Here is a 27,935-nt window from a genome sequence, read left to right on the forward strand (position 1 = left end):
CTGCTGCTGCTGCTGCTGCTGCACCTGCGCCTGCTGCACCTGCGCCTGCTTCTCCTTGGTGAGCGCCAGGTTGACGAGCGGCGTCGTGTCGTTGAAGAGGCGCAGCAGCATGGCCGAGCGGTCCTCCTTGGGCAGCATGAGGTTGAGCGAGTGCAGGCTCTTCCACAGCGGCAGCGCCATGCGCTCGGTGAAGCCGTCGGGCGTGCCGTCGGGCTCGAGCCGCAGCACGAGGCAGCCCATGCCGACGTCGCGCACGCGCTCGCCCACCTCGCCGAGCGCGCGCCACGCGCCGTCGGCAATCTTGGGGAACATCTCAATGAGCAGCCGCCGCAGCGTCTCCTTGTTCGTGAGCCGCACGATGCGCTCCTCGCCGACGTAGCCCTGCACGATCGGCATGCCCTCCGACTGGATCCGCCACCGGCACACCTCGGCCGACGGCGCGTCCTGCCGCATGAACATCTTGACGCCGCCGTGCACAAACTTGACGCCGCGGCCCTCGTTCTCCGTCAGCACGTCCTTGGCCAGCGACGACGTGTAGTAGATGGCCTTGGCCGGCTCGCCCGTCGCGTTGCGCACCATGAACCGGTCCTGCGGGAACCGCGCCGACACCGAGTAGAACGTCTTGATGTTCTGCAGCACCTCGTGGTCCGCCGTCAGGTACTTGAACGGCTCCTCGATCTGGCCGTGCTGGTTGCGGATCGGCTTTGTGTTGGTCGGCTTCGGCGCCGCCACGGCAGGCGTGGCCTCCTCCGTCTTGGTCTCCTCGGTCTTGGTCTCCTTCGTCTTGGCCTCCTCCGTCTTGACCTCCTCCGTCTTGACCTCCTCCGTCTTGACCGCCTCAGGCTCGGCCTCCTCCGTCTTGGCCTCTCCGCTGTGGCTCTCATCGACCTTGGGCTTCTTCGAAGCCTGCGACTCTGTGTCGACGGCTTCATCCTCACGCGCCCGTTTCGTGCCGTTGCTCGACGCGTCCTGGTCAATCTGCATGGCATCAGCCTCAGGGGCGGCCTCGGCGGCGGCGGCGGCAGCAGGCGTGGCGGCCGCCGTCGTGGTCTGCGACTTGACGGGGACCGGCTCGGGCTTGATCTTGACCTCGGCCTTCTTGTGCAGCACGGTGATGAAGAAGCCGCCCGTGTCCTGCAGGTGGGCGTAGACGCGCATGCAGCGCTCGAGCGGCAGGTCGGCGCTGTCGCTCGTCGGGGGCTGCGGGAACATGGACTCGACGACGCGGCCGGGCACGGCGACGGCGTCCTTGCCGTCCATGAAGTCGTTGACCTCCTGCATCGACTTCCAGATGCGGCCGGCCTTGTCCATGACCTGCCAGTCCTTGAGGCCCGGGCGCCTCTGGAGGCCGACGAGCTCGTCGCGGCAGTCGACAATCTCGACCTTGTCGGGCCCGCCGCAGCGCTCAATGGCGGCGCCGACGACGGCCTCGTTCTCGACGGGGTTCATGCTGCAGGTCGAGTAGACGACGCGGCCGCCGGGCTTGAGCATGGTCAGGGCGCGGACGAGGATGCGGATCTGGGTCGTGTGCAGGCCGAGGGCGCTGTTGGGGTTCCAGTCCTTCCAGAGGTTCATGTTCTTGCGCATGGTGCCGTCGCCGGAGCAGGGCACGTCGGCGAGGATGCGGTCGAACTTCATGTACTTGGGCTTGTCGGGGGTCTCGGGGTCGGAGGGCAGCTTGATGGAGGGGTACATGGTCGCGTCGTGGTTGGTGACGATCATGTTGGGCGACGAGAGGCGCTTCAGCTGGTGGACCAGCATGTGGCACCGCTTGTAGTCGGCGTCGTTGGCGATGAGGAGGCCGGTGGCGCGTCCGTCGTCGGCGGGGTCGGCGGCGAGGTCGGCCTGGCGCTCCTCGTCCGTCTCGGCGCCGAGATCGAGGCCGTCCTGCTGGGCAAAGGCGCGCAGGACCTTCTTGATGCGCGCCTCCTCGCCCTGGTGGACCATCTCGAGGAGCTGCGTGGCCTTGCTGCCGGGGCTGGCGCACATGTCGAGGACGGTCATGCCGGGGCGCAGGTCCATGACCAGCGGCGGGATCATGCTGACGACCTCCTGGCGCGAGATGTTGCCGATGCTCGTCTCGGAGACGAGGAACTTCTGAAAGGCGGAGAAGGGGGCGAACTTTCGGACAATGTTCTTGGGCGTCGTCATGTCCCAGGCGAGCTCGTTCGGGTACCAGGGGATGGGCTTGGGCGGCTCGACGGTACGGCCGTCGGCGTGCTCAATCTTGACAATCTCGGGCATGTACCTGTTGACGAGGAGGTCGCGAACGGCAATGGCGTGGCTGGGGCCTGTGTCAGCGTTTTCTTCCGAGCAGAGCAGAGCAGAGCAGAGCAGAGCAGAGCAGAGCAGAGCAGAGCAGAGCAGACAGAGGGACGAGAACAGAGGGGGTGCGTACTTGTGCGATCGCACGTATTGCCACGAGCCACGCCCGCTGGTACCGCCGCCGTCGCTGGCGCGCCCCATGTAGCCGGGCCCTGGCAGGTCCTCGAAGTAGGCCTTCCACGACAGGCCGCGCCAGTCGAGGAGGTCGACGACGGTGGACACCTTGATGGGGATGCGGAAGGTATCGTCATGGTCGAGGCCAAAGTAGTCGCCGGCAATGGCGGCGAGATAGTTGGGCTGGCTTGGGTGCGTCTGGGCGTAGTAGCTTGTGAGGAGGATGCCCTGCGTTCTGAGCTCTTGAATGTGAGGGTCATTGACGATATTCTCGTAGTTCTAGAGAGGAGAGGTGAGATGATGTGTGATTAATGGAGCTGGAGCCGCCAGGCATGGTGACATGTGATGAGGGCCGTATGGTACCTGCTTGCCTAGCCAGATGGAGATGAAGTAGTCAAAGGTGCGGCCGGGGATGTATTCGGATGAGACGAACGTCACGATGAGACAGGTGAGTGCTAGGCTAGATAGTCGGAGCATGATCAAGGCGTTTGTCTGGCTTGCACCATTGTTTGTGGCCTGCTGTCTCGGGTGGCTCGTGTATAGCAGGATGGGATGGTAAGCGATGGTAAGCAACGGCAGGCGATGGTAAGCAACGGCAGGCGATGGCAAGTATATGGATCAGTAGACGAAGCAGCAGAAGCAGAAGCAGCAGAAGAGGAAGCAGCAGAAGAAGAAGCAGCAGAAGCAGGAGCAGCAGCCAAAGGAGAGAGAGAGAGACTGATGAAGAGGATAGAAAATCGTCACGACGTGGCTTCACTCCCGCTTTCGAGCGAACTACTCAACAGAGGCAAAGAGAGCGCTGTGGTGTGCTCACGGCCGTGTTGTTTGTTGTTTCGTTTCGCCTTGCGTTTCACCCCCCCTCGAAACAGGCGTTGCGGGGGGCTCGAACGCGGCCAGACGCAGCTCGGTTGCTTGCTCGTAGTTGTTGTGCTCTTGGAGTGCAAAAGCGGGCATCTTCCTGCTTCACCACCGAGGCACAGGAGGCATAAGAGGCATGGGAGGCAGGAGAGGCATCGTGATGTGGCCTCATGTGGTGAGCAGATGATGCTCATGTGGTGAGCAGATGATGCCTCGGGGTAGTGTCACATCACGCCATGGTGTGTTGAGCTTTGACCCATGTTGATGATCGATGATCGGGATCAGGCTGAAAGGGCGAGAGGGACACCTGGCGGCCTGAGGTCAAAAGGGTTGAGGCCGTTGTCGGTCTTCTGCGCTTCGCTTGTTCAGGGCTTGTTTCTGGCGAGGGCTTGGGAAGAGGAGGAGCAGCAGAAAGGGGGGAGGGGAGGAAAGGGCAAAGGAGGAGCAGCGGAAAGGGGGGAGGGGAGGAAAGGGCAAAGGAGGAGCAAGAGGGGTCCAGAAGCGGGACGAAGGCGTTCTTGAGGTGACGCACAGCGGCAGACCATGTGGACCCGGAGGCGGTCGATTGGACAGAAGAACTGGAGACGCAGGGACCCCCTTGCGAGAGTTTGATCTGATAAGATGAAAAATCGTTTATCAGATCCTCGGTGTTAGTCATAGAGCGCTGCTGAACGAGGCTCGGACGGCCGAGCAGCCGTGTTGATCCGAGCACGTGCCTTCCCTACTAACACGATTTGCCTGTCGTCCCCCGCTTTTGCTGTTTGGGCTGTTCCTTCCACGACACGTATCGCCGAGCTGTCCAAGGCTACGATCCACGAACCCCCCCCCCCTTCTATCATCATCATCCCAGCACAGCACCCACTGCATGAGAGGCCACACAAGACACGGCATTGAGTCGAGTGAGATGACTCTTTTGTGTGCCTCGTGCCTCGTGCTTCCGCCCTCTCTGCCTCTAGCTTCTGTGTCGTGTGCCCTCCGAACCGGATCGGAGCCTGCAGACTCTGCGTCGCCCTCTCCTCGCTATATCTCTCATTCCCTCTCTTTTCCCTCACGAGATCCCTCACGAGGCACGACCTGACCACAACAACATACGCAGCCCCAATCTCAACGTGTCGCGTGCGAACTGTTCCATCGTCCCGTTGATCACTCATCCGGCTTACCAATCTGGCCTGACTCGATTCATCGCATGCACAGCGACCCCGACCATGCCGAGCTCCAACATGGACGACAACATGAGCGTCCACTCACGCCCGGACGCCGACGATGATGATGATCACAATGGCCCTGATCATCCGCGCAAGCGCCAGCGCGTTCGTCTCAGCTGCCTCGAGTGCCGCCGCCGCAAGCTCTCCTGTGACAGGGGCTACCCGTGCCAGCGATGTCTCAAGAGCGGCACGCCTGACCGCTGCACCTATGAGACAAAGTCGGGCGTCGTCATGAACGCCAGCGCCGGCGTGCCCCCGGCCTTTGCCCAGCTCGACTCCCGCCGCCACGGCCTCGGCCTCGGCCTCGGTCACGGCCACGGTCACGGTCACGGCGGCCCCGACATGTCCGTCACCAGCAGCGGCGCCTCGGACGCCTGCGTGCGGGACGCCGCCGCCACCAAGGACCACGACAGGATCCGCAGGCTCGAGCTCGAGGTCGCCCAGCTCAAGGGCCAGCTCACCCACCACCACCACCAGAACGGGTCCTCGTTTGACGGCAGCACCGTCGCCGCCTCCAACTCGCCGCTGACGGACAAGAACGCCTGCGAGAGCCCCTCGGATCCCGACGCCGACCAGGTCCATCCCGCCTGCTATGGCTTCACCGAGAACGAAAAGGCCGAGCTGCGCTTCTTCCGTGGCAAGGAGTTCCGGACCCGGTACTTTGGCCCGCACAACGCCACAATGGCCTTCCTCGAGGTAACTTTTCCTTTTCCTTTTCCTTTTCCTTTTCCTTTTCCTTCTCCTTTTCCTTCTCCTTTTCCCACCTGAGCGAATACCCAACCCACAGTCAGCCCTACCTTGTCCCGTGCTGACCGTGCCAGCTCGGTGGCCTGTGCCCGTTCATGCAGGAGACGGCCGACGAGTGGCTGCGCCCCGCCGCGGCGCACGACCTCAAGGACCGCAAGAAGAGGAAGGAGGACCGCGAGCGCCTGTTCCTCGAGCGCGACCTCGAGCTCGAGGCCCTCGTGCCGCCGCGTGCCGAGACGGACGCCCTCGTCGAGGTCTACCTGAGCCAGTTTGAGCAGGTCCACCGCATCGTCCACATTCCCACCTTCCGCCGTGAGTACGCCCGCTTCTGGGAGAACGCGGCCGACGAGAGCCGCCATGCCGCCTTCACCGCCATGCTGCTCGCCATGATCGCCATCGCCAACTGCCTCCACACCCACGACAGGCCGCGCTTCACCGGCATGCTCTCCAACGCCCACAACACGGCCCACAAGTGGATCGAGGTCGTCGAGCGCTGGCAGGCGCGCCAGAGCATGAAGCACCGCCGCCTCATCCACTACCAGATCGCCTGCCTCCTCTACCTCGGCAAGCGCATCAACACGGTCAAGAAGAAGCGCTTCTGGACCAACTCGGGCGCCCTCATCCAGGACGGCATCTCGGTCGGCCTGCACCGCGACCCCGGCCACATGGGCGGCCGCATCTCGCTCTACAACCAGGAGATGCGGCGCCGCATCTGGGCCACCGTCCAGGAGTTCGACATCCAGGCGAGCTTCGACCACGGCCTGCCGACGCTGCTGAGCCAGCTGCACTACGACGTCGGCGCGCCGCGGAACCTCGACGACGAGGACTTTGACGAGGAGACGACCCAGCTGCCGCCGTCCAAGCCCGCCAAGGACTACACCTACTCGTCCTACCAGAACCTCGCCCGCCAGAGCCTGCCGCTGCGCATGGAGCTCAGCCGCCTCCTCTGCGGCCCGCCCGGCGACCTCGACTACGAGCAGGTCATCCGCTTCACCAACGACATCACGCGCGAGATCGACTCGCTGCCGTCGTGGGAGACGGACGGCGCCAACAGCCAGAACGGCAAGCGGCCCCTGCTCGCCTACACGCTCCTCCACATCCAGCTGCGCCAGTACATCATCCCCCTGCACCAGCGCTTCATCAAGCTCCGCAAGGCCAACCCCAAGTACCAGTACTCGGAGATCATCTACTACAACGCCGCCCGCGACATCGTCCTCCTCCACGACAAGCTCTACGACCAGGGCGTGCGCTGCCTCAACTTTCTGCGCGAGGACGCCCTCACGACCGCGGTCAACCTCTGCAAGGTCACCATGCTGCAGCCCCGCGGCTCGACCCACATGATCATGATCAACTCGGCCCACACGGTCAAGCTGCTCGAGCGCTGCCTCGTCATGAAGGAAGACCGCCTCATGCGGTGCGGCAACAACGAGCCCTGGGGCTACTCCATCATGTGCGCCGCCCTCGGCCTGCTCGAGGTCCATCTCACCATCAAGACGGCCGAGCAAGCCAAGGCCGCGTCGGCCGAGCGTTTCGTCAACCTGCACTACAAGCTCCTCTCGTATCAGGACCCGCCCATGTCCTCCACATCCTCGGCGTCGGCGTCGGCCGCCGCCGCCGCCGCCGCCTCAGCAACCGAGGCAGCGCGGCTGCCGGGCCTCGAAGTGCCCGAGCGGGCCAAGGTAGGCCGCCCACGATCCGCGTCCCGCGACACACGGAACCCCGCTGACCAGTCGCAGTCCGTCACGCCCTTCTCGTTCCCCGGGTTCCCGGCCTCGCAGGGCGGCGCGGCTGGTCTCGCGGAGGGCCCTGCCGCCATGCCCATGACGTGGATGCCCTCGGCCGTCGATCCGGCGGTATGTCTGCCGTCCCTCGTCGCTGCTGCCGTTGCTGACTCGGTGCAGGCCCAGGCTTTCAACCCAGACTTTAGCATGGAGACGCTGGGCTTGAACTTGAACGAGCTGTGGGGCGAGTCGTGGGACTTTAGCTAGCCGACCAACACTGCTGCGCGGCTCCAGGCCGCACGGCTTGGTGCACGTGGCTGCCGTGAGGGCATGCATCAGTAGACGGCGTTTCGTGGGCGTTGGTTTGTTGGACATGATTTCCGTGTTTTCAAAAGAGGGATAACGGCCGAGAGGCCAGGAGACGGTCGGACGGCGGAGTGACGGCCGAAGCACGAGTGACGGCCGAGGATTGTACTACTACTGCTGCGGCTGCTGCTGCTGATTGATTCGCACGCGTTAATGAACCAGAGATACCCTGCCGACAGCAATGACGGACATGTTGTGTCCCCCCGCATACAACAGGATATCATTCACCGCTGCCCATACTGTGCTCCTGGGCCTTCTATCCTGGGCCTTCTATCCTGGGCCCTCTATCCTGGGCTGTGAATCTGGGCCTCCCAGAGATGGCGACGACCTGCCAACGAGCAATGTCCCCGCAGTCTCGCATCTCTCGGCATGTCTGCGTCTCCCACGAGGTCCAGCTGTCCTCTGTCAGAGGCCATGTCCACCCCGCCACGAAGCGAGTGGAAGCGGGGCCCACAAGACAAGACAAGCGACGGCGCGCGGGTCAATTGCCCCGATCCAGGGCCGTCCCCCGCTGTGATCGGCCGATGCCGGGGGTGTTTACGGCAGTTCAGCACAGTCGCCCACCCCCTCCTCGTCCGCGCCCTCGTCTTCACATGGCGACCATCGTCCGCGGACCTTCCCCAAAGCCATCCCCTCCTCCGAGCGTACGCTGGCGCCCCCCCGGCACGTACGCAGAGACGCAAAGACCGTACAGGGTCGCATCGCCATGAACCAGATCACACGATCCAATAGCGTGCGCGCGCGGGCCCACGGCGAAGGGCGGAGGGACCCCTGGTCTTTTTTAGAGTGAACCGGGGGACCATGTGCCCGCGATTGCTGTGAGAGAGAGAGAGAGAGAGGGCGAGCAGGACGGGGAAACCAATAACATGATCACCAGGCACCACGACCATTTCCGACAATCCGGCCCGCTTCTGGTGGCACCCAGTGAGGAGAAGCAAGCGGAGGGGGGGGGGAGGGGGGACGAATTGGGCGACAGGAGCATCAGATGGGAGGAGGTGGGAGGGAAGATCCCCATGATGATAAGAATGGCTGGGACGCCACGCAGAGACGCAGGCCCAGGTCGTCACTGTGAACCGACCATCCTCCTCCTTCTCATCATCGTCTTTCCATCCGTCGCCCCCATCTGGTCTGCAACCAAGTCCACCCGTCGCCATGTCGCCGTCTCTCATCAGCATCGTCACCTGGCTCGCGGCCGCGTCCTCGACGCTCGCGGCGCCGCTGCTCGAGTCCCGCGCCGTCATCGGCCACGACGCCGTCGTCGGCTTCCCGCAGACGGTGCCCTCGGGCGTCTCGGGTCAGCTGATGCTCAAGTACAAGCCGTACCTCAAGGTGTTCAACGGCTGCGTGCCGTTTCCCGCCGTCAACGCCGGCGGCGACACGGGGTGAGATTTCTTTTTTTTGTTTTTTTTTTTTGTTTTTTTTCATCGTCCTCCTTCGTTCGGCCGCGCGCGTGGGCTGTGTGCTGATGCTGACCATGTTCGAACAGCGGCGGCCTCGCCACGTCGGGCAGCAGCAACGGCGGCTGCTCGTCGAGCCCGGGCCAGGTGTACGCGCGCGCGGGCACCTACAACGGCGCCAACGGCATCCTGTACGCGTGGTACATGCCCAAGGACGCGCCGTCGTCGGGGCTCGGCCACCGGCACGACTGGGAGGGGGCCGTCGTGTGGCTGTCGTCGGCGGCGGCGGACGCGACCGTCGTCGGCGTCGCGGCGTCGGCGCACGGCGACTACGACGTCCAGCGCGCGGCCGACGTCAGCTTCGCCGGCGCGCGGCCCAAGCTCGGCTACCGCAGCACCTGGCCCGTCAACCACCAGATGGTCTTCACGGCCGACCAGGGCGGCGAGCAGCCGCTCGTGGCGTGGGAGAGCCTGACGCCGGCGGCGCGGGCGGCGCTGCAGAACACGAACTTTGGGTCGGCGAACGTGCCCTTCAAGGATGGCAACTTTGCGAGCAACCTGCAGAAGGCGGCGCTGTAGTGTCTGAGGTTGTGACGGCCAGGAGAAAGAGAAAGAGGTGAAGGATGAGGCGACGAATCGGACGGAGATCGACGTTGACAAAGACACAGAGATGGTAGACGGACATCTCGAACGGTCTCTATCTGCCTAGGTAGGGACCTAGGTAAAACCTAGGTAGGGACCTAGGTAGGAACCTAGGTAGGAGAGGAGTTGGCAACAGATGATCTCGAAGAGCAATGATTATCACACAGCCACAAATGTGGCTCATTCACAACGTCTTGTCCCTGCCTCCTCTGTGAACCTCTTCCTCTTCTCTTCCTCTTCTCTTCCCTCCTTTCTTCTTCTTCTTCTTCATCTCCCTCTACCAACTCCATCTTCTTCCACCACACCCCTACAACCACCTCTATCTATGCCTGGTCTCTTCCTCGATCAATGCATCAGATGCAGCCAGGGTCATCGAATCTCCCCCCCACGGTAAACGTCACCCAATCGATCAGCTGCGAGGCGTCACTGCCCGCGTCGTCCGCTTCATCATCGCTTCCAGCTCCTGCAGGCCCTTATTCGCTGCCTCACTGCCGCTGCCACTGTCACGCCCGTTGGCCGCGCGGGCGAGAAGTCTCTCCGCGACGCCCGGTGACGGATCCGTCCGGTACCTCTCGAGTGCATGCGAAGTGCCCTGCACCTGGGGACTGCTGCTTGTCAGCTTTTTCCTGCGGATCCTCGACGTGGCACCCTCAGAGCCATACCCTTCACCAGAGACCCTCATCGAAGGAGCAGCCGAAATGGGCGCCATGGCGAGCTTGTCTCTTTCGTGGCGGGATTGGGACAATGTTGCTGCTTGTACTCGACTTCTTCGTCGACTTCTTCGTCGCGGCACAATCTCCGAAAGAGACGTCTTTGGACGGCAACGGCGAAGACTCGTGCTTTCTTCTGGTCGTCGATTCGCGTACCACAGGGTGCCAATCGAGTATTTGGCTGGATCAATTGTGAATGATCGTTTTCGTGCGTCGCTGAGCTTCGACAGTGCTTCTCGTTGCTGCTTCGTGCAGTGGCATCGGCACAGAACTCGATCAACTTCCTGAAGCGAAACATGCCCTCCTCTAAATACCACTCTTCTGGCAGCAAAACTGCCTCGAAAGATTTCGCATAAAGCATCTTTCTCGCAGCTGCTCGCTCGAGCCATCTCGCAACAGAGTGGACGCGCATTCGAGGACACAGCAAAATGAGAGCAAAACACAAAGAAAGAGAGACGTACCCCCTGACTCCACACGCAACGCGCGACATTGCGCGAGGTACGTTGACGTACAGGAACCATGACCGACGTCTGCCTTTGGCGATGGAACCTCTGGTCTATTCCCAAACAGGCGCGTTCGACCTGCAGCCTTACATGCTAATACCACATTGTGCCTCTCTTGGGGGGTTCCAGAGTGAGCATCCTCTCATGGGAGGATGCGCATTTGCGCAGTCTCCTCCCCGCGCGTCTCCCCGTCTGCGCAGGCTTCACTCGCCGATCTGCGCATAAATACGCTTCTCGCCCGCTCGGGTCTCGCGACAATGGTCTTTTCCTTTGAGCAATTCTGAGAATCCGTTATTCCCCAGATCCCCTCTGCTTACCTCCACTAGGTACTTCACCACATCCCTCGGTCTCTTTTTCCGACGAAGCATGAGCCCTCGCCTCATTTGATGCAACCCAATTCAGGATTCCCAGCATGAGATGGTTGTGATCGCACCAGCTCCACGTCCCAGTACAGGGTCCGTTTTATTCGAACATCCTTCGTCGCTTCAAAGAGTACTATCACCAGCTCGCAGCCCGTGGTCTTACATCGTTCGTCGCTTCAAAGAAACCCATCATCAGCTCAGGAAGCGCCCTCTTGCCGACCCCCTCACGTCGTTGCCCAAACCTAAGCGCATAGCAAGCAGTCGACAGTCTGTCATGCCGAAGTCTGCAGGCCGCTCTGTCCGTGTGGCTGAATCATCGTCATCCAAGCCCACCAAACGTAAAGGGGCCAAGTCTGACTCGGTACAACCCCTTTCTGAAAGACGGAACCTCATTTCTGACTTGGCAAAGGACCACGCGTCGTCTACCTCCACACGCTCCTCAGGTCATTCGTCCAGCCGATCCTCTGGCAAGGCCTCAAAGGGTACCAAAACCAGTGCGGTTCCAGGTGCAGTCCGTTCCGCCGAACCCAGCTCTGTTCCTTCAACTGGAAGCAGCCTGCACGCGCTCGAAGAGAGTGCTTTCATCAAGGCCTGCATTGCCAAGCGGAACAAGCAAATCGTTGACAACTTGATGGAAATCATTCAAGAGTGTATTGATAACTCGCTGGGAACCAGTGACGAGGCCCAAGACGGAGATGAACCCGGTCGATCGAGCTCATCGAGGGGCGGCTCCAAAGGTACCCGGTTCCAAGGTTCGACCACGTCGCTAGCTGGACAGAAGCGCCAGCTTCAGCGCGGCGACGACAGCGAGCCTCCCGGCGACGACAGAGGCGACGGCGACAAGAACGGCAAGGATAGGAACAGCAAGCGAGCAAAGACAGATAGCGACGATAGCCACCGAAAATTCGCTTGCCCCTACAACAAGTACAACCCCAAGAAGTGGAACTCTGGTGCCTGTTGCGGTCCAGGGTTTCCCAGCTGGCATCGTCTCAAGTGTGTTGTCCTGTCTCCCTCCATCTATAGTGCATCTTAGTCCGTGCATGGCCTGACTCGAAGCAGGGAGCATCTCCTACGCAAACATCGTCTTCCGCGCTTTCCTTGTAAGCGTTGCTGGGAGTACTTTGCCGACGACGCGGCGTTCGAAGACCACGTGCGGTCGGAAATTTCATGCCGCCTGCGTGAGGAGTCCAAGCCCGACCCCGTCATGGGATTTGACTTGGAAAAGGAGACCAAGCTGAAGGCGAGGGTAAGCCCGAAGACTTCGGAGGCGCAGCATTGGAGCGATGTCTACTGCATACTCTTCGACCTGCCGAAGGATACGAAGAACATCCCGTCCCCTTGTGAGTCCGCGGCTGTTCATACTCTTCCGCTTCGGCGAGACCCTGACAACTGGCCAGACTACGACATGTCGCCAACACGCCAATCGACCCCGTCTGGCGGTAAATCACCACTCCACATCGACGAAGGGTTCCGGCGTTACTGCCGCCGCCAGCTGCCCAACGCCATCCGCCGCGAGATCGAGGAGGAAATTGATCGCAAGAGCCTCGACTTCGAGGACCACATGCGTAGCAAGATCATCGACATTGTCGAGGGCGTCCAGGTCAGAATGTACATGAACTATAGAGCCATCCAGTCCCCCGAGGAGGTTTCGACCATGGGCGACCCCAACATGCCAGCCCAGACCCAGTCGCAGTACCAGCCCGGCTTCTTCTCGACAGTGCCTCCTGACGCCGTTGACGAGTACGAGAGCTTGACGCAGGCGCTCCTGCCCGACCTCGAGGGGGCCTGCGAAGGCTGGGACCCGACGTCTTTCGCCGTCGACGATTCCCAGCCCGCAAACTGCTGCGACCAGGGCCACTTTCTTTGCGACTCGGCGTACTGCTCCAATCCGTCCTTATCTGTTGATTCCGCTGCCGACCGATATCAGGGCTACGGCTTATACGAGTGAGCAGGCTCGGAGGCGCGGCGGCCATTTCTTGTACCTCGGGTTTTTGATATCCTTTTCTTGGGTCTCTTTCGCGTGCTGCCCCCTCGATTCCTTGTTCGTGACAAGGTCCGCGTGTATTCTCTTTTCCTTCCGTCTTGCTGCTTTTTCCTTTCCGCCCGCCTCGCAGTTCGGCACAGAATGATCACGGGCGAGAAGGAATCCCCGTGTTTCGGGGATATGACGAATGAATCATGATGTATGAAGTAGTGTCGGCTATGTAGTTGCTCCTGTTCCTACTCATCTCGACAAAAAGAGAAGATATCACATCGCGTACATCCAAGACTCCGTCGCGCCCCGAGATAATCCGTGAGAGCCAATCCGTGCAGTCCTAGAGAAGGTAGAGAAGGGTATCATGAACAAGGCCATACGTGAACAAAGCCGAAATGTGGAAAGAACAACAACACCAAAAAGCAAAGAGAGAGAGAGAGAGAGACACACACACAGCCTACACGCTCTCGCGCGGGCGTACGGGCTGGGCGGTAATATCAGTGCTCAAGACGCTGACGCCGTCGTCGTCGGCCGTCTCGCGCTCGCTCGTCCGGCCCGTCTCCTTGTCGAACACGAGGCCGGCGCCGCTGAACTTGCTGTCGCGGAAGTGGGCCTCGTCAGCCGTGACAGGGCGCCCGTCGCGCAGCTCCCAGCTGCCGACGCGCTCGTGGCGCGCGCCGCCGCGCGAGACGACAACGTCGGCGTCCTCGGCGCGCTTCTCGGCGCCGCGGAAGGAGCCCTTGCCGGGGCGGTGGAGGCGGACGCCGAAGAAGAAGGCGGCGACGGCGGCGACGAGGGCGACGAGGATGAGCATGACGGCGGCGCCGAGGATGGCGACGACGACGGGCGTGCTGGCGAGCGAGCGACTGCCGTCCCTGTTGAGCCCGGACGAGTCGCCGTCGTCGCCGTCGGCGGCCAGCGCGCTGCGCGCCACGCAGAAGAGCTGCGGGGAGGAGCAGTGGATGCACCATTCGCCGACGTCAATGGCAATGTTGCGCATCTGGGTCGCGAAAAAGTCGAGCGTCATGATGTACTCGGAGACGGGGGTGCCAAAGATATTGTCGGCGCGGAAGGTGGTAGAGGAGTTTGTATTGCGGATCACGAAGCGAACCCGAAGATCGTCGTTCGAGGGAAATTGGCCGGGCTGGCCGGGCTGGTCGCTGATGAGCTCAAAGGACATGGAGAAACCCGGGGCCGGGAACGAGGCGTATGGCGACGAAGGATCGGTGCTGGTGGTCAAGAGCTGGGTGAGCGACCAAAAGGCAATGAACGGGTGGAACGAGGTGAACATGAGGGTGAGCTTGTCCGTCTCACCGCGAGAGGAGATGACGGCAGCCAGCGCGTCCAGGATCCCCTGGGCGAGCGCTTGGCCCGCGATGCTTCGCACAGGGTCGCGCGTCGAGGCGCCCGACAGGGAGCTATCGGTGTTGAGGGCCAGCTGCTGCTTGAAGGCATTTCGTTCGAGGAATGCAAGGGTAGGCTCCGACAGGACGGGTTCCTCGAGCTGCCGGTGAATCGTGGAGTTGTGGTTGGCTTGGTATCGCACGTAGTCGAAAACGTCGTAGGCGTTCCAGAATGAGGGAAAGTCGTCAGCAAAGGCGCCATCCAGAGGCAGCGAGGAGAAGATTTCCCGGTAGCTCTCGAGCGTGGCGTCGGCCTCCTTGCGGATGTTCTCATCCTCGGGCAGCTTGTCCATGGCGTTCAGCCAGTTGAAGCACCCCTTGTGTCCATGGAGACTGGCACCGTGTCAGCGGGAATGCTGGCTAGGCGGAGCACTGGCTGCGGCACTTACGGAATTGACGTCTCCTCCAGCGTGGAGAGGGTGTTGATGGCGGGGTACTGATAACCGCTGAGGGGGTACTGCGTGTAGTTGTCCGTCGCAGCGTCGTAGGACAGGCTGACGCCGCCGGCCTCGTCCAGAAACTCGTCATCGACGGGAGGGTAGAGACCCTGCAGGAAGGCAGTGGCGCCGGCGATGGTGTGGACGTCGGTGTTGGTCAGAATGGTGAGCTGTGAGTTGTCGAGCGTGTCCCTTTCGATGCCGCGGATCGGCGCCCTGAAGATGCTGTCCTGCGCATTCGTCCCGTCAATGTAGCGATGCCTGAAGGCGACGCCTTGGCCGTGCATCTGCTGGGCGCCCTGGGGTGTGATGGTGCTCGCGAGACCGCCGCGCAGGGGAGTGCGCTCGCCGTTCATGATGACGGCGACGGAACCCCACACTGTAGGTTCAGAATCGGCGGAGGCGATGGCGGCCAAAGCGACGAGCACGACATTGCGATAGGAGGGAGCCATAGTGGGCGATGAGCCGGTAGGCAGAGGTCAGGAACAGGGCGGGAGGAAAGCAGAGCGACCAAGAAAGATCACGGCAGCTCGACGTCAGGCCAGCCCACGGGTTATAATGCAGTGTGCCGCTTTCCCCTCTCCTCGCCCTCGCCTCGCCCTCGCCCTCACCCTCCAAGTTGGCGAGTGGGAGGGGGAGGAGCTCGAGAGAGCCAACGCCTTTTTTAGGTTCGCATGCAGCCTCGAATCCTTGCACTACCCAAGACAAAGGCGGAAGCAGGTAGCAGGTACACAAGTCAGTGCCCGCCCGCAGCTTGGCAACGCAGGTAGCGGAAACGCCATGTGCCAGTTATTAGCGCGTCGGTGGTGATGGTGTCAGTCGATCGAGCGATGAGCCCAGAGGGCCGGCCGCAACGCAAAAAAGAGAGTTGCCAGTCTTGCCAGTACAAGCGCAGGTCTGGGTTGGGTGCGGGGGTGTAGCTTTGGGAAGCTTCCCCCCCCCTCTCCATTCGTAGCGTGCGGATAGGTGTGGGTAGGCCGACTTGCCAGGCCTCAAAGGGGAAGTCGATGATGGCGATCTGCGTGCTCCCCGCACCGCACCGCACCGCACTGCACGTCTTGGGTGGTGACTTGTTGCTGTCCTCCATGGCTTGCACGGCCACCCCATCCATCACTTGCCATATTTGATCAATTCCATATGCCGCCCAGCACTCGTTGGAAGCTCCGATAAGGCACAGAGGCCTGAGAACCCTGCCCGTGGTGCCCGCACGCCGGAGCGCGGCCAATGAAGTCGGCTTGGTGGGGTTGGTCGGGTTGGGTGCGTGCAGGTCGGCGAGGGGGGACTGGTATCGATGGACTGACTCTCTTGATCTGGGTTGCTTGCTTTGGGTGCTTTGGGTCGTGTCGTGGGGGCTGGGAATGGCACCTTGGGACGTGCAGGGGAGCGGGGGGGGGGTGTCCCTCTGTCGGTGAGGCTTCCGACGGACCGACCCAGCTGAGAACGTCGGGTTGCACCAACGTGAAGGGCGTGACGCCATGGTTTGCGCATGTCGGTTGTTCAGGATCTTGTTCGGGCCGCACAGGTTCGATCCCAAGACGGCGGCTCTGCGTGCACCGCATGGAAATGGAATGCTGATGGGAAGGGTGTTCTGTGAGACATTCTGCGAGCAGTGGGTTGATGGTTGGTGGTCAGTCTGTCGAGTCGTCGAGAGAATGTACAAGAGTCAATTGGGTTCAGGTCTGGGAAGGGGGGGGGGGGGGCTCTGCTGCTTACCTCATCTCTGTCTTTCTCTGTGTGTGTGTGCTCGCTCATAGGTACCTAAGTATACACAACACCACCACAGACGGCATCAACGTCGAGCTGTAGCGCTTTCCAAGCTGGTCGGTCATTGAGGATCATACGGTTGCGTCTCGCACCGCCTAGGCTCCCTGCCTCCTGGACCGACCAAACGACTCACCTACAGATCATCATCCTTCTAATCGATCCAATTGACGATCCAATTGACCACCCGATTGACCACCCGATTGACCACCCGATTGACCACCCGACTGACCACCCAGTTGACCACCCAATGGACCACCCGTACTCTCACGAAAGCCCTCCGAGCAAAGCAAGAGATCACATGATATTCCTCGATGTCCCGCCGCTTGGTTCAGACTAACACGTCCCCATGGAACACAACAAAACCTTTCCCGCAAGTCTAGCCCACTTCTGCTGTCCTGCGACTGACACCCACCCCCGGCATCGGCGTTTACACTTTACCGCACGGCCCCAAAAAGCCCCACCCTTTGTGGTTCGGCATGCTTCCGACCTACGAATGCTTCTCACACTCGTACACTTCTGCTTTTGTTGCGCGAGAATCCCAGTGGCAGTTGTTTTGAAACGGGACAGGGATTGTATGCGGACCTGGCGGGCGTGTGTGTGTGTGTGTGTGTGTGTGTGTGTGTGGCGCCCGTTTTGTGAGGGCTGATAAGTGACAACACCGATGCCGTGAAAGGGGAAGGGCCGCTGATGATCACATGTCGGCATCTCTCGCCCAAGCGCGCGAGGGCGAATAAATCCTGGCCAGGACCTCGTACGGACCCATGCTGTCTCGACTCCTTCCTGACGTGTCCGCCCAACGCCTCGCTCGACTGCAGCAGCGAGAAGTGGCAGCTGCCCGCCCTGTCATGAATGTCCACAAAGACAACATCCGCCACTTGGGCGGTCAGGTGGAATATTCGTCAGAGGCCTGCCGGCCAAGGTATATTGGTTGACTCTACCCCGTATGCCGATCCAGCCCTGTCTTCGCTGCCGCCCAGGCAGCGTCACTGCATGCATGTCGCGTGCTCCAAATGCCTTCGCCTTCCTCCCAAATTCATGACTTCTTGTCCACGTTTCAGCGTTTCCATGTCGTTGCCGACGCTCTACCCCGCTGGCGAGACCCCGCCCCTCTCTTGCGCACCTCGACTCCACGATGGTGAAGCAAAAACTCTCTTTAGCTCGAGTGGCCTTTGAGCTCCTCCTCGACCTGCTTCGTCACCACGGTGCGCACCTGCTTCCAGTCGGCCGCCACCTCCGACACCCTCTTCTCCTTGCTCTCGAGCCCGACAAACTCCTGCGGCAGCACCTTGCCGGCAAAGTCAAAGCCGGCCTCGTCCTTGAGCGCCAGCTCTACAGCGCCGGCAAACTTGGCCGGGTGCGCCGTCGACAGCGAGATGTGCGGCACCTCGGGCCCGCTGCGCTCGATCGACCGCAGCGACGCGGCGACGCCGACGGCCGTGTGCGGGTCGAGCACGTACGCGGCGCTGCTGTTGTACAGGTTCCTGATCGTCTCGGTCGTCTGCTCGTCGCTGACGCGCTCGCTCTCAAAGTCGCGGCGCGCGCTGGCGAGGACGTCCTTGTAGACGGGGCCGAAGCCGCCCTTGGTCTTGAGCTCTGACAGCCACGTTGTGACCTCCTGGCCCGCCTGCTTCTTGTTCCACTCATCACCCATGCCGACGCTCGAGGCAAACTCGTACGCGAGGAACCAGAGAAGACGCTCAAAGTTGCTGGACACGAGAATGTCCATGGCCGGACTCAGCGTCTCCTTGGCACCGTCCTCGTGCGCCTTGGCGCCGTCCTGGGCGAGGCCACCGGCGGCCTCGGCGCCGTGAGCCTCGTGCTTCTCGTAGCGGCCCGTGGTCCAGAAGCGGTGGAGAATGTCGTTCTCGTTTGTCGCGACGACGAGCTTGGCCACGGGCAGGCCCATGCGGAAGGCAAAGTAGCCAGCCAGAATGTCGCCAAAGTTGCCCGTCGGCACGACGAAGCGGACCTTGTCGCCGAGCTTCAGCGTCTCTGACGACTTGATGAGGGCGAAGTAGGCGTGGAAGTAGTAGACGACCTGGGCGAGAATGCGAGCCCAGTTAATCGAGTTGACGGCACCAAGGTTGTGCGTCTTGTTGATTTCGGGGTCGGCGAAGAGGGCCTTGACAATGTCCTGAGAGGATAGGTGTCAGCATGAGGAGCAAAGGGGGCCCCGTCACGATGTGTGTGGCGGACTCACCTGGCAGTCATCAAATGTGCCGGTCACGGCAAGGTTGTGGACATTGTCGTCGAGGACGGTGGTCATCTGGGCCTCCTGAATGGGGGACACACGACCCTTGGGGTGGAGGATGAACACGGACACATCCTTCTTGCCCCTGAGGCCGTAGATGGCGGCGGAGCCCGTGTCACCGCTCGTGGCGCCGACGACAGTAAGGTGATGCCTGTCACGTCCCGTCTTGCCCTCGTTCTTCCTCACGAGGAAGTACTCGAACAGGTTGCCGAGGAACTGCAGAGCGACGTCCTTGAAGGCAAAGGTCGGGCCGTGGAAGAGCTCGAGCAGGTACAAGTTGTCGTTGAGGTGGCGAAGAGGGGTGGTCTCGGGGGCGCGGAAGGTGGAGTAACTCCTCTCGATGATTCCCTTGAGATCTTCCGAGGGAATCTCGGCGGAGGAGATGTAGAGAGAGAGGATCTCAAAGGCGAGCTCGGTGAAGGACTTGTCCTTCCAGGACTGCCAGTTTTCGGCCTGGGGGATCTCGGAGGGAATGTATAGGCCGCCATCGGAGGCGAGACCCTTGAGGACGACCTCCTCGAAGGAGAACTGGAAGGCGGGATCAACAGGATGCTCTGTACACACGGAAAGGAAAAGGGAAAAGAAGACGACGAAGAAGAATCGGTCACTGAGACGTGGGTGGGGTTCGTACATCGGTGTCCTCGCCGCGGGTCGACAGGTAGCGCTGGGAAGGCGTGTGGTTGCTGTCACCACCACTGCCGACGTTGCCCACACCGTTGTGGGGGGTTGTGCCGTTTGAAGCCATCTCGAGTCGGTCTGTCAATGGAGTTCGAAGAGGGAGGGGGAAGGGGGGGGGGGTTAAAGTCGCGCAGGACGAAGGGAGAAGAGAAGTGATTGGAGAGGAGGATGTTCCAAGGCTCCGAGTGAGGGGGAGAGATAGAGAGAGAGAGAGAGAGAGAGGCAGCGACGACGGACTGATCGCAAGTCGGACGTCCTTCGCGTACGTGATTCAATTCGGCTGTGCCTCAACGAGAAAAGACAACAGTCATCAGTCAGATCGCACGCAAGACGGAAAGGGACTCGGGGGAAAAAATCGAGAACGAGTCACGAAAACCGGCCGAAGTTCGGTCTCCCCCGTTCTTCCAGTCCAGCTGGCGGATTCAAGTTCCGCGCTAAAGTTGGGTTGGTCAGAATGTACCTCAGAGTTGCGGGACACATCTGGCAGAGGACAGGTACCGTACCCCTCCATGCGTTTCTGGGTCTGCCCCTCTAGCCAGCCAGCCGCCAGCCCCTCCTCAACCCTTAACCCTCATCGCCCCTCAACCTCAACCCCTCACTCACCCCCTGTGCGCCGCCTGTGCGCCGCCTGTGCGTCAATCCCGTCATTCAGTGCCTCTGCCCTATATTGCCTGCGCTGCCCTGTGCCGACCCGTACCAAGACGACCTGGGAGGTACCTACGTACCTTACCCACCTAGGTAGGTACCTAGGTAAGGACCATCAGGCACCTAGAGAGACGGGCGCGAGGTGCTGAATTGCGGCACAGCGCCTCCCTGCTGAGAGCGCTGTCGCCGGCAGCCTCAGTGGACAGCCACGCTGTTCCGGATGGCCGTCTCCGTGTAATGCACGCTGCAGAAGACTCGGGTGATGTGATTGAGCCTCCAACCTGCCACCCTGCCTGCCCGCCTGCCAGCTCTCCCACCTGTCCTCCGAGACACATGTCCCCAAAGACACATTCTTGAAGGCCTGACCCATGCCGCACGGGGGATCCTCTCCTAGCAGCCGGCCTCTCCTCGAGGGCCGGCCTCTCCTCGAGGGGGGCTCTGGCGCCTTCGTCAAATCACCACATGACGTGAGATTGCCAGAGTGGACAGCGGCGCGGCCAAGACGAACGACGTGCAGGGGGGGTCCCACGCCCACCTCGCCGTCCAGGGCGCAACATGACCCTCCCGTCACCATTCAGCCCTCCCATGATGCCCCCAAAATGGCCTGGCTGCCAAATGCACCATCCGCTAGCCGCGGGGGTCCAGCACCTCCTGGGCATCTCGTCCGCGGCCTACCTGCCTTGAAAAAGACGCGCGATGGAGACTGTGGAACAATCGCACGTGTAGTGCTCAAGTCACATGGATTGGTATGGGGGCACAACACACGTGGAGCACGAGTGTTGAGAAGCATGGACGTCCATTTCCTTAGCTGTACTTGCACTCACTGTATGCATACCGGGGTATTCTTCCGCCACACGCTCCATGCCTGCGCTGCACTGGCACTGCACGCGCGCCATGTCGTCCATCATCTTAATATAGCGTCGCCTCATTTCGTCTTCATCCCGCCTCATGTCTTCCGGAGCGACTTCAGCAGAGGCGCAATCCTCGAACGCTTGCTGAGTCCCACTCGGTACAGTGGTTTGCCGGCCTGTGGTGTCACTGGCAGCTGCGGCTCTCGTTTCGTCGACGTGGCGGTCGATTTTGCTGCCTTTGGCTTGGCCGGTGTCGCGCCTCTTTCGTTTCTCTCATGCTCTTCTTGCGTCTCAACCTTGTCCAGCTTGACAACATCGTCAGCAGATTTGATTGGATTGCCAGAGGCATCTCCGAGTGCCCTCTTATCCCCCCGCGCGTGGGGGGTGACTGCTGGCACATCCTCATCAGGTAAGCCGCCGGCTGGGCCGTCAGTTGCCGCCCCGTCCATCGTAGTGCCGCTTGTAATGTCATCCACGCAAACGACGGGCGTCTCGACGGGTACCTCGATGGGCGCGGCCTTTGGCGTCGCCGCTTGATCGGACTTGCGTGGCCTGCCTCGTTTTCGCTTGCCTGGTTTCGCAGCCTCTGCCGGCGGGGCTTGTGCATGTTGATCCGTCTCGAAAGCATCGACTGCCTGGAGCGTCGTGTCGGAGGGGCGTTTTGCGTCTTCCACTATCTGTGGCTGACCATCGCTGAGGGGTTCATTGACTTGTGGAGTTGTCGGCATTTCTGCTTTCTTAGGACGACCTCTCTTCTTGCGCGGCGGCGGACTGTCCGACTCCGCAGCAAGCAGCACCATTGGAGTCTTCTGCGTCTCGGCCACGTGCGTAGCCGCTGCTATGGCAGCCATCTGCTCCTCCTCCTCTGCATTTCCTTCCACCCCGCGCAGGCGGGCGCCGATAGCTCTACGCCAGCTCGGTCGTGGTTGATATGCTTCGGCTGTGAAATCATCGTCGTCATCGTCTTCGCCTGCCCCGTCGTCTTCATCATCGTCATCAGAATCCTTTACCTGCCGTGTCGCGCTTCGTCGCGCAGTTGCCTTGTCAGTTTTCCTCTTGGCGGTCTTGCCCCGCTTCCCCGGCCTTTCTTCCACGGCGAGAAGGTCGGGCGACGAGGCAGGCTCAGCATCCACCAATACCCGCGCTCTCTTTTTCCGACTTGTGGCCGGCGATGACGCTTCCTTCGGCTCGACCACGACAGGGTGAGATGATTTCCGCCACTGGCTGGGCGTAGCGTAGGCAATCGTCGTAGCACCGCTCGACCCCATCCCTGACATTGCCTGCTTGAAGTGGGCGGCGCCGTCAAAGTCTTGCATCGCTTCCTCGTCAGGCGATGGGTGTAATGACTGGTAGAGTGCTCTCTGACTCGTACTGAGGGTCGTGGGCTCGATGCATATCGCGGCCACGCCGGGCATGGAGGCTGGTTGATCCGACAACAGACTGTCGCTCGCCAACGGCGCCGTTGGTTTCTGGCCGCTGACGGGACATTGCCGTGCCTCGCTGATCCTGGTTGGCGAATTTTGCTGTGTTGGCGACCCGAGGCCCGCATGCTGAGGCCACTGCTGGTCTGCGGGATGAGGTGGCGTGGCAACGTCGTTCCTCTCGGGCATTGCTTCTATAGGCGGATCGCTCAGGCCTGACGATGGCGCGGCCTCTGGCGTTGGCGAAAAGCCTCTTCCTGCATTCGCGTATTTTGTGAATGTGGTACCGTGACCCGTCGCGTGCGAGATGAGACTGCGCTTCGGCATCGGCAACGCTGTCGCCTCGGGGCTGCTTGGTATATCCCACACATCTTTCATCGTGCTCGCCACGTTTCCTGCCGGCGGCGAAGGCTGCGTCACACCGCCGGGGCTGACGAGGTGCGCTGCTCTCGGTCGCCTCGGCGCCGGGTCGCTGACAGACGTGAGGGACGACGTGTTCTCTATGCCCGTCTTCTTTTGCAGGTGTGCGTTCAGGGAAATCGAGCTCGATGTGTTGTCGGCAGCGTCGAAGGAGTGGTCTGCTGGGACGGGTGCAGCGCGCTCCACGGCTTGCTGCTGTTCGCTGTAGATGGCCTGGAAGAAGCGGGGATCGGTCGAGTCCGTGCCATTGCCTGTCGTGGGCGAGCGGGAAGCTGGTGCAATGACCGGGGTCTGGGGCTTCGTCGGACTTTGCCCTGGCGTGAAATCATCTTCCTCATCCGAGTCGGCGATGATATTGTGAGTAGCCATGGCGGTAACGCGGAGGCATGGCTCTGCACGCGCTGTAAGATAGATGGCACACAATGGGAACCAATGATAGTGGGGGAGTGAAAGTGAGCAGCAACGCGCGCCGCTGCGCGTTACATGGTACACGCAGTCGCGTCGCGCTACCACGTGATCTACGACATCCATGGGTTCGCAGCGGGACACACGAAAGTGGGGATGGGTTGGGAGGACATTGACCAGGCACGACACATGCTTCATTCAACCTCTTCTATCCTAGGCCGTTGTTGCCCGACGTTCGGGGAGCCAAATTGCTGGCGCAAGTTCAGGTCCGCAAGTCCACCAATGCTTGGACCGGCTGGCATATCTCTTCCCGCGGGCAAAAGAGTAGCCATCTGCCAGCTCTCCAGACTCTCAATGACATCTCTGGCATGCTGCTGTACCAGGCCATCGTTGTCGGAGATGGCAATGTACTTAAGGACGCGCAAGATATCATTCCTGCTGCTGTCCGTCAGTCCGAAGCCTATCCTCCGCCCGGTTTGCCTTGCTACGTCGAGAGCCTTGACAAAGCTCAATATGAGGAGCACAGCCGCTCTCCGCAGTATCCCTTTTTCCAGCTCTGGCTCCAGCGTAAGAACGTTGACGCATAGGTCTACGGAGGCTGACACGAGATCCGGTCCAACACCAGAAACGTTGGTTTCCATTGCACCTGCAAGGATAGACAGGGCAGAAGAACGCATGCGAACATCTTCGCTCCCTCGCTTGCTTTCCCAGCCCTCAACAATCTGAGTGAGGATATCAGATGTGGCTTGCTCCTCTTCCGTGAGTTCATCTCCCAAATCAGGGACTTCGCCATCCCAGGCATCTTCTGCCTGTTTCTTCTTGATCTCGCGCCGACGTGCCTCCCGCGCCTGTCTTGCTTCCGTCTGAGGTCGGTAGCCTCGTCGGCCGGCAATCGACAAAAGCGTCTCGGTGACATGGCGGGCAACATCTCCTGCAAATGTTTCCCCCAAGCGCTCGATGACTTGCAGGAGCGCCTCTCCGAAGCGCAACCTCGTATCTGTTGTTGAGCGTTCTTTCGGATCCAAGTAGTGATCAAGTATTTCGCGCGACGTTGCCTTGGGGTGCTTGTTGGCCATTTGCGTGAAGACCTTAATGACACGCAGGTTGATATAGTCCTCGGCATCTTGCATGAGAGAGGAGAGAAGGACGAGAACAGCCTGAACGTCCAGAGCGGTGCTGTTTGCCAGGATCAGGCCTGATATGAGGTTGAGACCTTCCGAGCGAACGGGGGGAGGGTTATCTGCTTGTGTGATGTATGATATGGCGAGCTTGTATGTGGCTCTGTCCTCAAACTGCTTTGCATTGGGTACAAACCCATCCTTCTCATCTTCGCCACCCGCTGCATCACGATACTGGAGCAACAAGCCCAAGTTTCTTGCTGTTGGTGATACCGTTGGATGATTGCCGCTGCCCAGCTTCTCCAGGCTTGTTTCTAAGACTTCGAGGCCACGTGGTTTCAGATTCGATCTCTTGAATGTTGGCGATGTAATGACTAAATTCAAGAGACTCAGTGCCACAGCGATGATATCGTCTGATTGACTTTGCAGGGTTTCCGGGTTCAAGATCTGACAGACAAGCTCCAGAACCTGTTCAATGCGACTGATCAACTTCTCGGGAACCTCTTCAAGCATCTTCTGCAAGATGGCCACCTCCCAAAGCTTCTTCAGCTGCAAGCCTTCCTCATCCGGCTCAGCTTCTTCCAACTTGATCTTTGGCTGGGCGGGCGCCGATGCCACCAAGTCGGCCATCCATCTGCTGAGCAGGTCCATAGCAAAAGATGATACCTCATCCGGGGTGCAACTCGTCGCCATGAGGGACACAAAGGCATAGGATTTGTGTTGGACGCCGCTCCAATCAATCTGGTGCAGCCTCGGGTCGCGGAGCTCCTCCATGCTGATGATCTCCACACCATCTGGCGCAGATGTCGCATATGCCCACATTTTCTTCTCCGGTTCAAGCTCGCCTTTGTAGTCGAGATTTTCCACGATCTTGAGAAGCTGAGCAGACGAGGAACCGATCTTGAAGAACATCTTCAACAACGACAGTGCTGGTGTGCAGCATGTCTCCTGAAGCTGCGGGCCAGGGTTTGGCCACGAGGCGATGGCCCAAAGCTGTCGAATGATTGGTCCGATGACACGTCTGGCTTGGGCTGGAAATGGAGTCGCATTAAGAAGAGTCGAAAGGCGCTGGAGGGCGAGTTGGATCCTGTCGAATGATACGAGCACTCGGCTGCGGGTGAGATCTAAGATATCATCCTGCTCGCCTGAGCCGTTTGTGCCGAGGGATGTCACGGGAGGCCGGGAAGGATTGATAGGAAACAGAAGAGGCTCGATAAAGATATCCCATCCCGGAGTTCCTGGTCGCAGCGTGAGAAATGAAAACGTAGTTGGAGTCATGCTAACCTACCAGGGGCGCCAAATTGTTTTTTACTCAAGATACCAATCATGACGACTTGAGCAGCGACCCGCGACAGCTCTGGGCCTTCATTTCCATCTAATAACTGATGTATCTGTGGCGCGATACCGGCAAACCACAGTGTAGGTGCCGTTGTCGCCGGGGGCGACGTAATTATTCGCGTCGCCACCGCCAAAGCCTCTTGAGTGATGTTCGCACCGGTCTTGTGGAGCGTAGTTTCATCAGAAGCCTTCATTTGGCTGCTCGGATGAACTGAAAAAACGAACTCGAGGGTTCCACGCACGCCATCACGACGAAGCGGGATATGTGTAAGAATCTTCATCAGTGGCGGCTGTAGCCATGACGGCGCCACGTTCGGCTTGATCAACGCATTCAAGGCTGGTAACAGATTCCATGACACATTGCTGCGTCCCGGTTAGAGATGTCTCTGGGTCCAGGCAATGAACAATCTTACCTACCCTTCAACAAGCGAATTGAACTCTTTCAAGGCGAGGTCGCGTAATGCAGGCTCTGTTGTTGGGTCAAAAGCGCGCTTGCCAACATGGAGCAACGTATCTGCGAGAGTCCGACGACTTTCCTTCCCAGTTGACGCCATCATGTCTCGGTCATGGTAACCTGATGAACAGACTTGCATGTAAGATCCTACAAACTTATTTGTAAGATGACGTTCCTTGAAGACTAAGGTACCCAGGTGATGGATTACTGAGTAATCTGTGTTGAGAGGCAAGACCCACCACTGAGACTGGGTCACGTGGGCTCGCGCTCTACCTGCCCAGTACGCGTGGTCGTACCTGCCAATGTGACGCGTTCATTACCTGGAGCAACAGTGTTCCTTCCACATGCAAGGCATCAATTTGCCCAAGGCAGCTACGGTGGTGCGCGCTTTGACCCCTATACTGTTATCTTTCGTGCTTTCCATCTGTTTCTCTTTCCCCTCCTCTCTCTTCACAACCTACTTCACTAGCTTATCAGCTTCACTCTTGTCTATCCCATCACCAGATCGCGGTGCACTGCTGATGGCCAAATCGAGATACGGCTTCAAGATTGGCGAAACCTCAGAATGTGGTCGATGCGAAAGCTCTTTCGTCCTTTCGACATCACTCCACGCACGACGCCTCCTTCACAGTCCTCCGGCTCTTCTTTTCCGAGAGGAATGTCTTTCATAGACCCCTCGACAAGGGCTGGGAGGCCCCAGTACGCCGCTCGCGACTCTGCAACAGGGCTTCGTGCTTGCTGTGATTGGATCCACTGGGACCTCGAGTCGTCAGTATCAGACGACCCAGTCCGGCTGAGGGAAGACGGGTCGGAACTTAACCCTAAGCATCACCTTGGTTTTCAGTTTGCGCCCACGGCCGTTCAAGTCGCCTTGTATGTCTGCTATGCTCGTCTGCGGAGACCGCCACTGAAAAGTGGCGTCTTTGTCCGGGGCTATGTAGGCGGACCGGCGAGGAGAGCACTCCAGTCATCATCACCTGATGCGCGAGAAGTTGGCTCTATGAGTCTGTACGGTGAGAGCCTCTGGTCCGAGGCCGCTCGTCAGAACCAGCTGCTGGAACTAGAGCCTTGACCAATAACAGACTGCTCGGATGAGGTGAGCCTATTTGCTCGTAGGGAGATGATTGCTCTCGTCTGGCGTTCTGGAGCCTGATTCAGCCCTACAGCGGCTCGGAATCGCGGGAGAGACTGCAGTGAGGGAGATCTTGGCAGCGCCGTCAAACGGTCAGATGAGCGTTTCCTTCGACTTGTGCACACCTTCCGCGACCCTTCTCGCAGCCTAAGGGTCGAGATGGGGGGAGGGACTCAAGCAGCAAACTGAAACGACCCGTCTGACTTGACGATGGCGAGGCAAACAGCTCTACGTACCCTCGATTATCTCAGCGCACTCTTGACACCACAACAGACTTGATCCCATCCAACCCACGAGCAAACGTTCGCCTTGCCGGGCCACATCCGGGCTATGGCTTGGGTGTGTCATTACATCCATATGAGTCTGGTCAGGCCCATTAACCTGATCCCGTGGGTCTTGTCCCACGGCGTTGACGGACGCCAAATTCGTGCGGTCTTCTTCTGAGGAGCGCAAACTTCCCACTGTTACCTCGTGGACAACTTTGGACGATAGCACGGTTTTTGAGAATGTCTTTTGTCCGCGCGCAATGCCCTCCACCGCCTCGTCTTCGACACGTCACGGAGAGGAAACAAAAACGAGTCCTTGTTGGCAGTGCGAAACATACAGAAAGAACTTGGCACAACTACGTCTGATGGTTTCTCCTGCCCTCTGAAGCCGCCGATCGTCATGCAACATTGCCGAAATGACAGTCTT

General features: G+C 60.2%; 9 protein-coding genes across 9 annotated transcripts; 3 read left to right on the top strand and 6 right to left on the bottom strand.

The window, feature by feature from the left end:
* Nucleotides 1–24: 24 nt before the first annotated feature.
* On the bottom strand, nucleotides 25–2,916 carry D7B24_003564 (uncharacterized protein; the record flags this gene model as incomplete). Its single annotated transcript, XM_028637751.1, has 2 exons — nucleotides 25–2,718; nucleotides 2,803–2,916. Coding segments are annotated over 2 exons (2,808 nt in total), but the record flags the coding sequence as incomplete, so codon positions are not given.
* Nucleotides 2,917–4,502: 1,586 nt separating this feature from the next.
* On the top strand, nucleotides 4,503–7,237 carry D7B24_003565 (uncharacterized protein; the record flags this gene model as incomplete). The annotated part of the gene is made up of 4 exons (XM_028637752.1): nucleotides 4,503–5,198; nucleotides 5,324–6,928; nucleotides 6,986–7,102; nucleotides 7,151–7,237. 4 exons carry the CDS (start codon nucleotides 4,503–4,505, stop codon nucleotides 7,235–7,237), a joined length of 2,505 nt encoding a protein of 834 aa, XP_028497171.1.
* A 1,251-nt stretch (nucleotides 7,238–8,488) lies between these two features.
* D7B24_003566 (uncharacterized protein) lies at nucleotides 8,489–9,312 on the top strand (the record flags this gene model as incomplete). Its single annotated transcript, XM_028637753.1, has 2 exons — nucleotides 8,489–8,718; nucleotides 8,823–9,312. The coding sequence occupies 2 exons, from the start codon at nucleotides 8,489–8,491 to the stop codon at nucleotides 9,310–9,312; spliced, it is 720 nt and encodes a 239-aa protein (XP_028497172.1).
* A 472-nt stretch (nucleotides 9,313–9,784) lies between these two features.
* D7B24_003567 (uncharacterized protein) lies at nucleotides 9,785–10,084 on the bottom strand (the record flags this gene model as incomplete). Its single annotated transcript, XM_028637754.1, has 1 exon — nucleotides 9,785–10,084. One exon carries the CDS (start codon nucleotides 10,082–10,084, stop codon nucleotides 9,785–9,787), a length of 300 nt encoding a protein of 99 aa, XP_028497173.1.
* Nucleotides 10,085–11,005: 921 nt separating this feature from the next.
* Nucleotides 11,006–12,898, top strand: D7B24_003568 (uncharacterized protein; the record flags this gene model as incomplete). The annotated part of the gene is made up of 4 exons (XM_028637755.1): nucleotides 11,006–11,043; nucleotides 11,101–11,943; nucleotides 12,010–12,290; nucleotides 12,348–12,898. The coding sequence occupies 4 exons, from the start codon at nucleotides 11,006–11,008 to the stop codon at nucleotides 12,896–12,898; spliced, it is 1,713 nt and encodes a 570-aa protein (XP_028497174.1).
* A 484-nt stretch (nucleotides 12,899–13,382) lies between these two features.
* D7B24_003569 (uncharacterized protein) lies at nucleotides 13,383–15,217 on the bottom strand (the record flags this gene model as incomplete). Its single annotated transcript, XM_028637756.1, has 2 exons — nucleotides 13,383–14,661; nucleotides 14,718–15,217. The coding sequence occupies 2 exons, from the start codon at nucleotides 15,215–15,217 to the stop codon at nucleotides 13,383–13,385; spliced, it is 1,779 nt and encodes a 592-aa protein (XP_028497175.1).
* A 2,465-nt stretch (nucleotides 15,218–17,682) lies between these two features.
* THR4 (threonine synthase) lies at nucleotides 17,683–19,525 on the bottom strand (the record flags this gene model as incomplete). The annotated part of the gene is made up of 3 exons (XM_028637757.1): nucleotides 17,683–18,663; nucleotides 18,730–19,308; nucleotides 19,412–19,525. 3 exons carry the CDS (start codon nucleotides 19,523–19,525, stop codon nucleotides 17,683–17,685), a joined length of 1,674 nt encoding a protein of 557 aa, XP_028497176.1.
* Nucleotides 19,526–21,049: 1,524 nt separating this feature from the next.
* On the bottom strand, nucleotides 21,050–23,164 carry D7B24_003571 (uncharacterized protein; the record flags this gene model as incomplete). Its single annotated transcript, XM_028637758.1, has 1 exon — nucleotides 21,050–23,164. One exon carries the CDS (start codon nucleotides 23,162–23,164, stop codon nucleotides 21,050–21,052), a length of 2,115 nt encoding a protein of 704 aa, XP_028497177.1.
* Nucleotides 23,165–23,394: 230 nt separating this feature from the next.
* D7B24_003572 (uncharacterized protein) lies at nucleotides 23,395–26,213 on the bottom strand (the record flags this gene model as incomplete). The annotated part of the gene is made up of 3 exons (XM_028637759.1): nucleotides 23,395–25,556; nucleotides 25,607–26,019; nucleotides 26,074–26,213. The coding sequence occupies 3 exons, from the start codon at nucleotides 26,211–26,213 to the stop codon at nucleotides 23,395–23,397; spliced, it is 2,715 nt and encodes a 904-aa protein (XP_028497178.1).
* Nucleotides 26,214–27,935: the final 1,722 nt, after the last annotated feature.

The sequence above is a fragment of the Verticillium nonalfalfae genome (genome assembly GCF_003724135.2).
Source record: "Verticillium nonalfalfae strain VnAa140/NRRL 66861 chromosome Unknown scaffold_20, whole genome shotgun sequence".
In the NCBI taxonomy this organism is placed as follows: domain Eukaryota; kingdom Fungi; phylum Ascomycota; class Sordariomycetes; order Glomerellales; family Plectosphaerellaceae; genus Verticillium; species Verticillium nonalfalfae.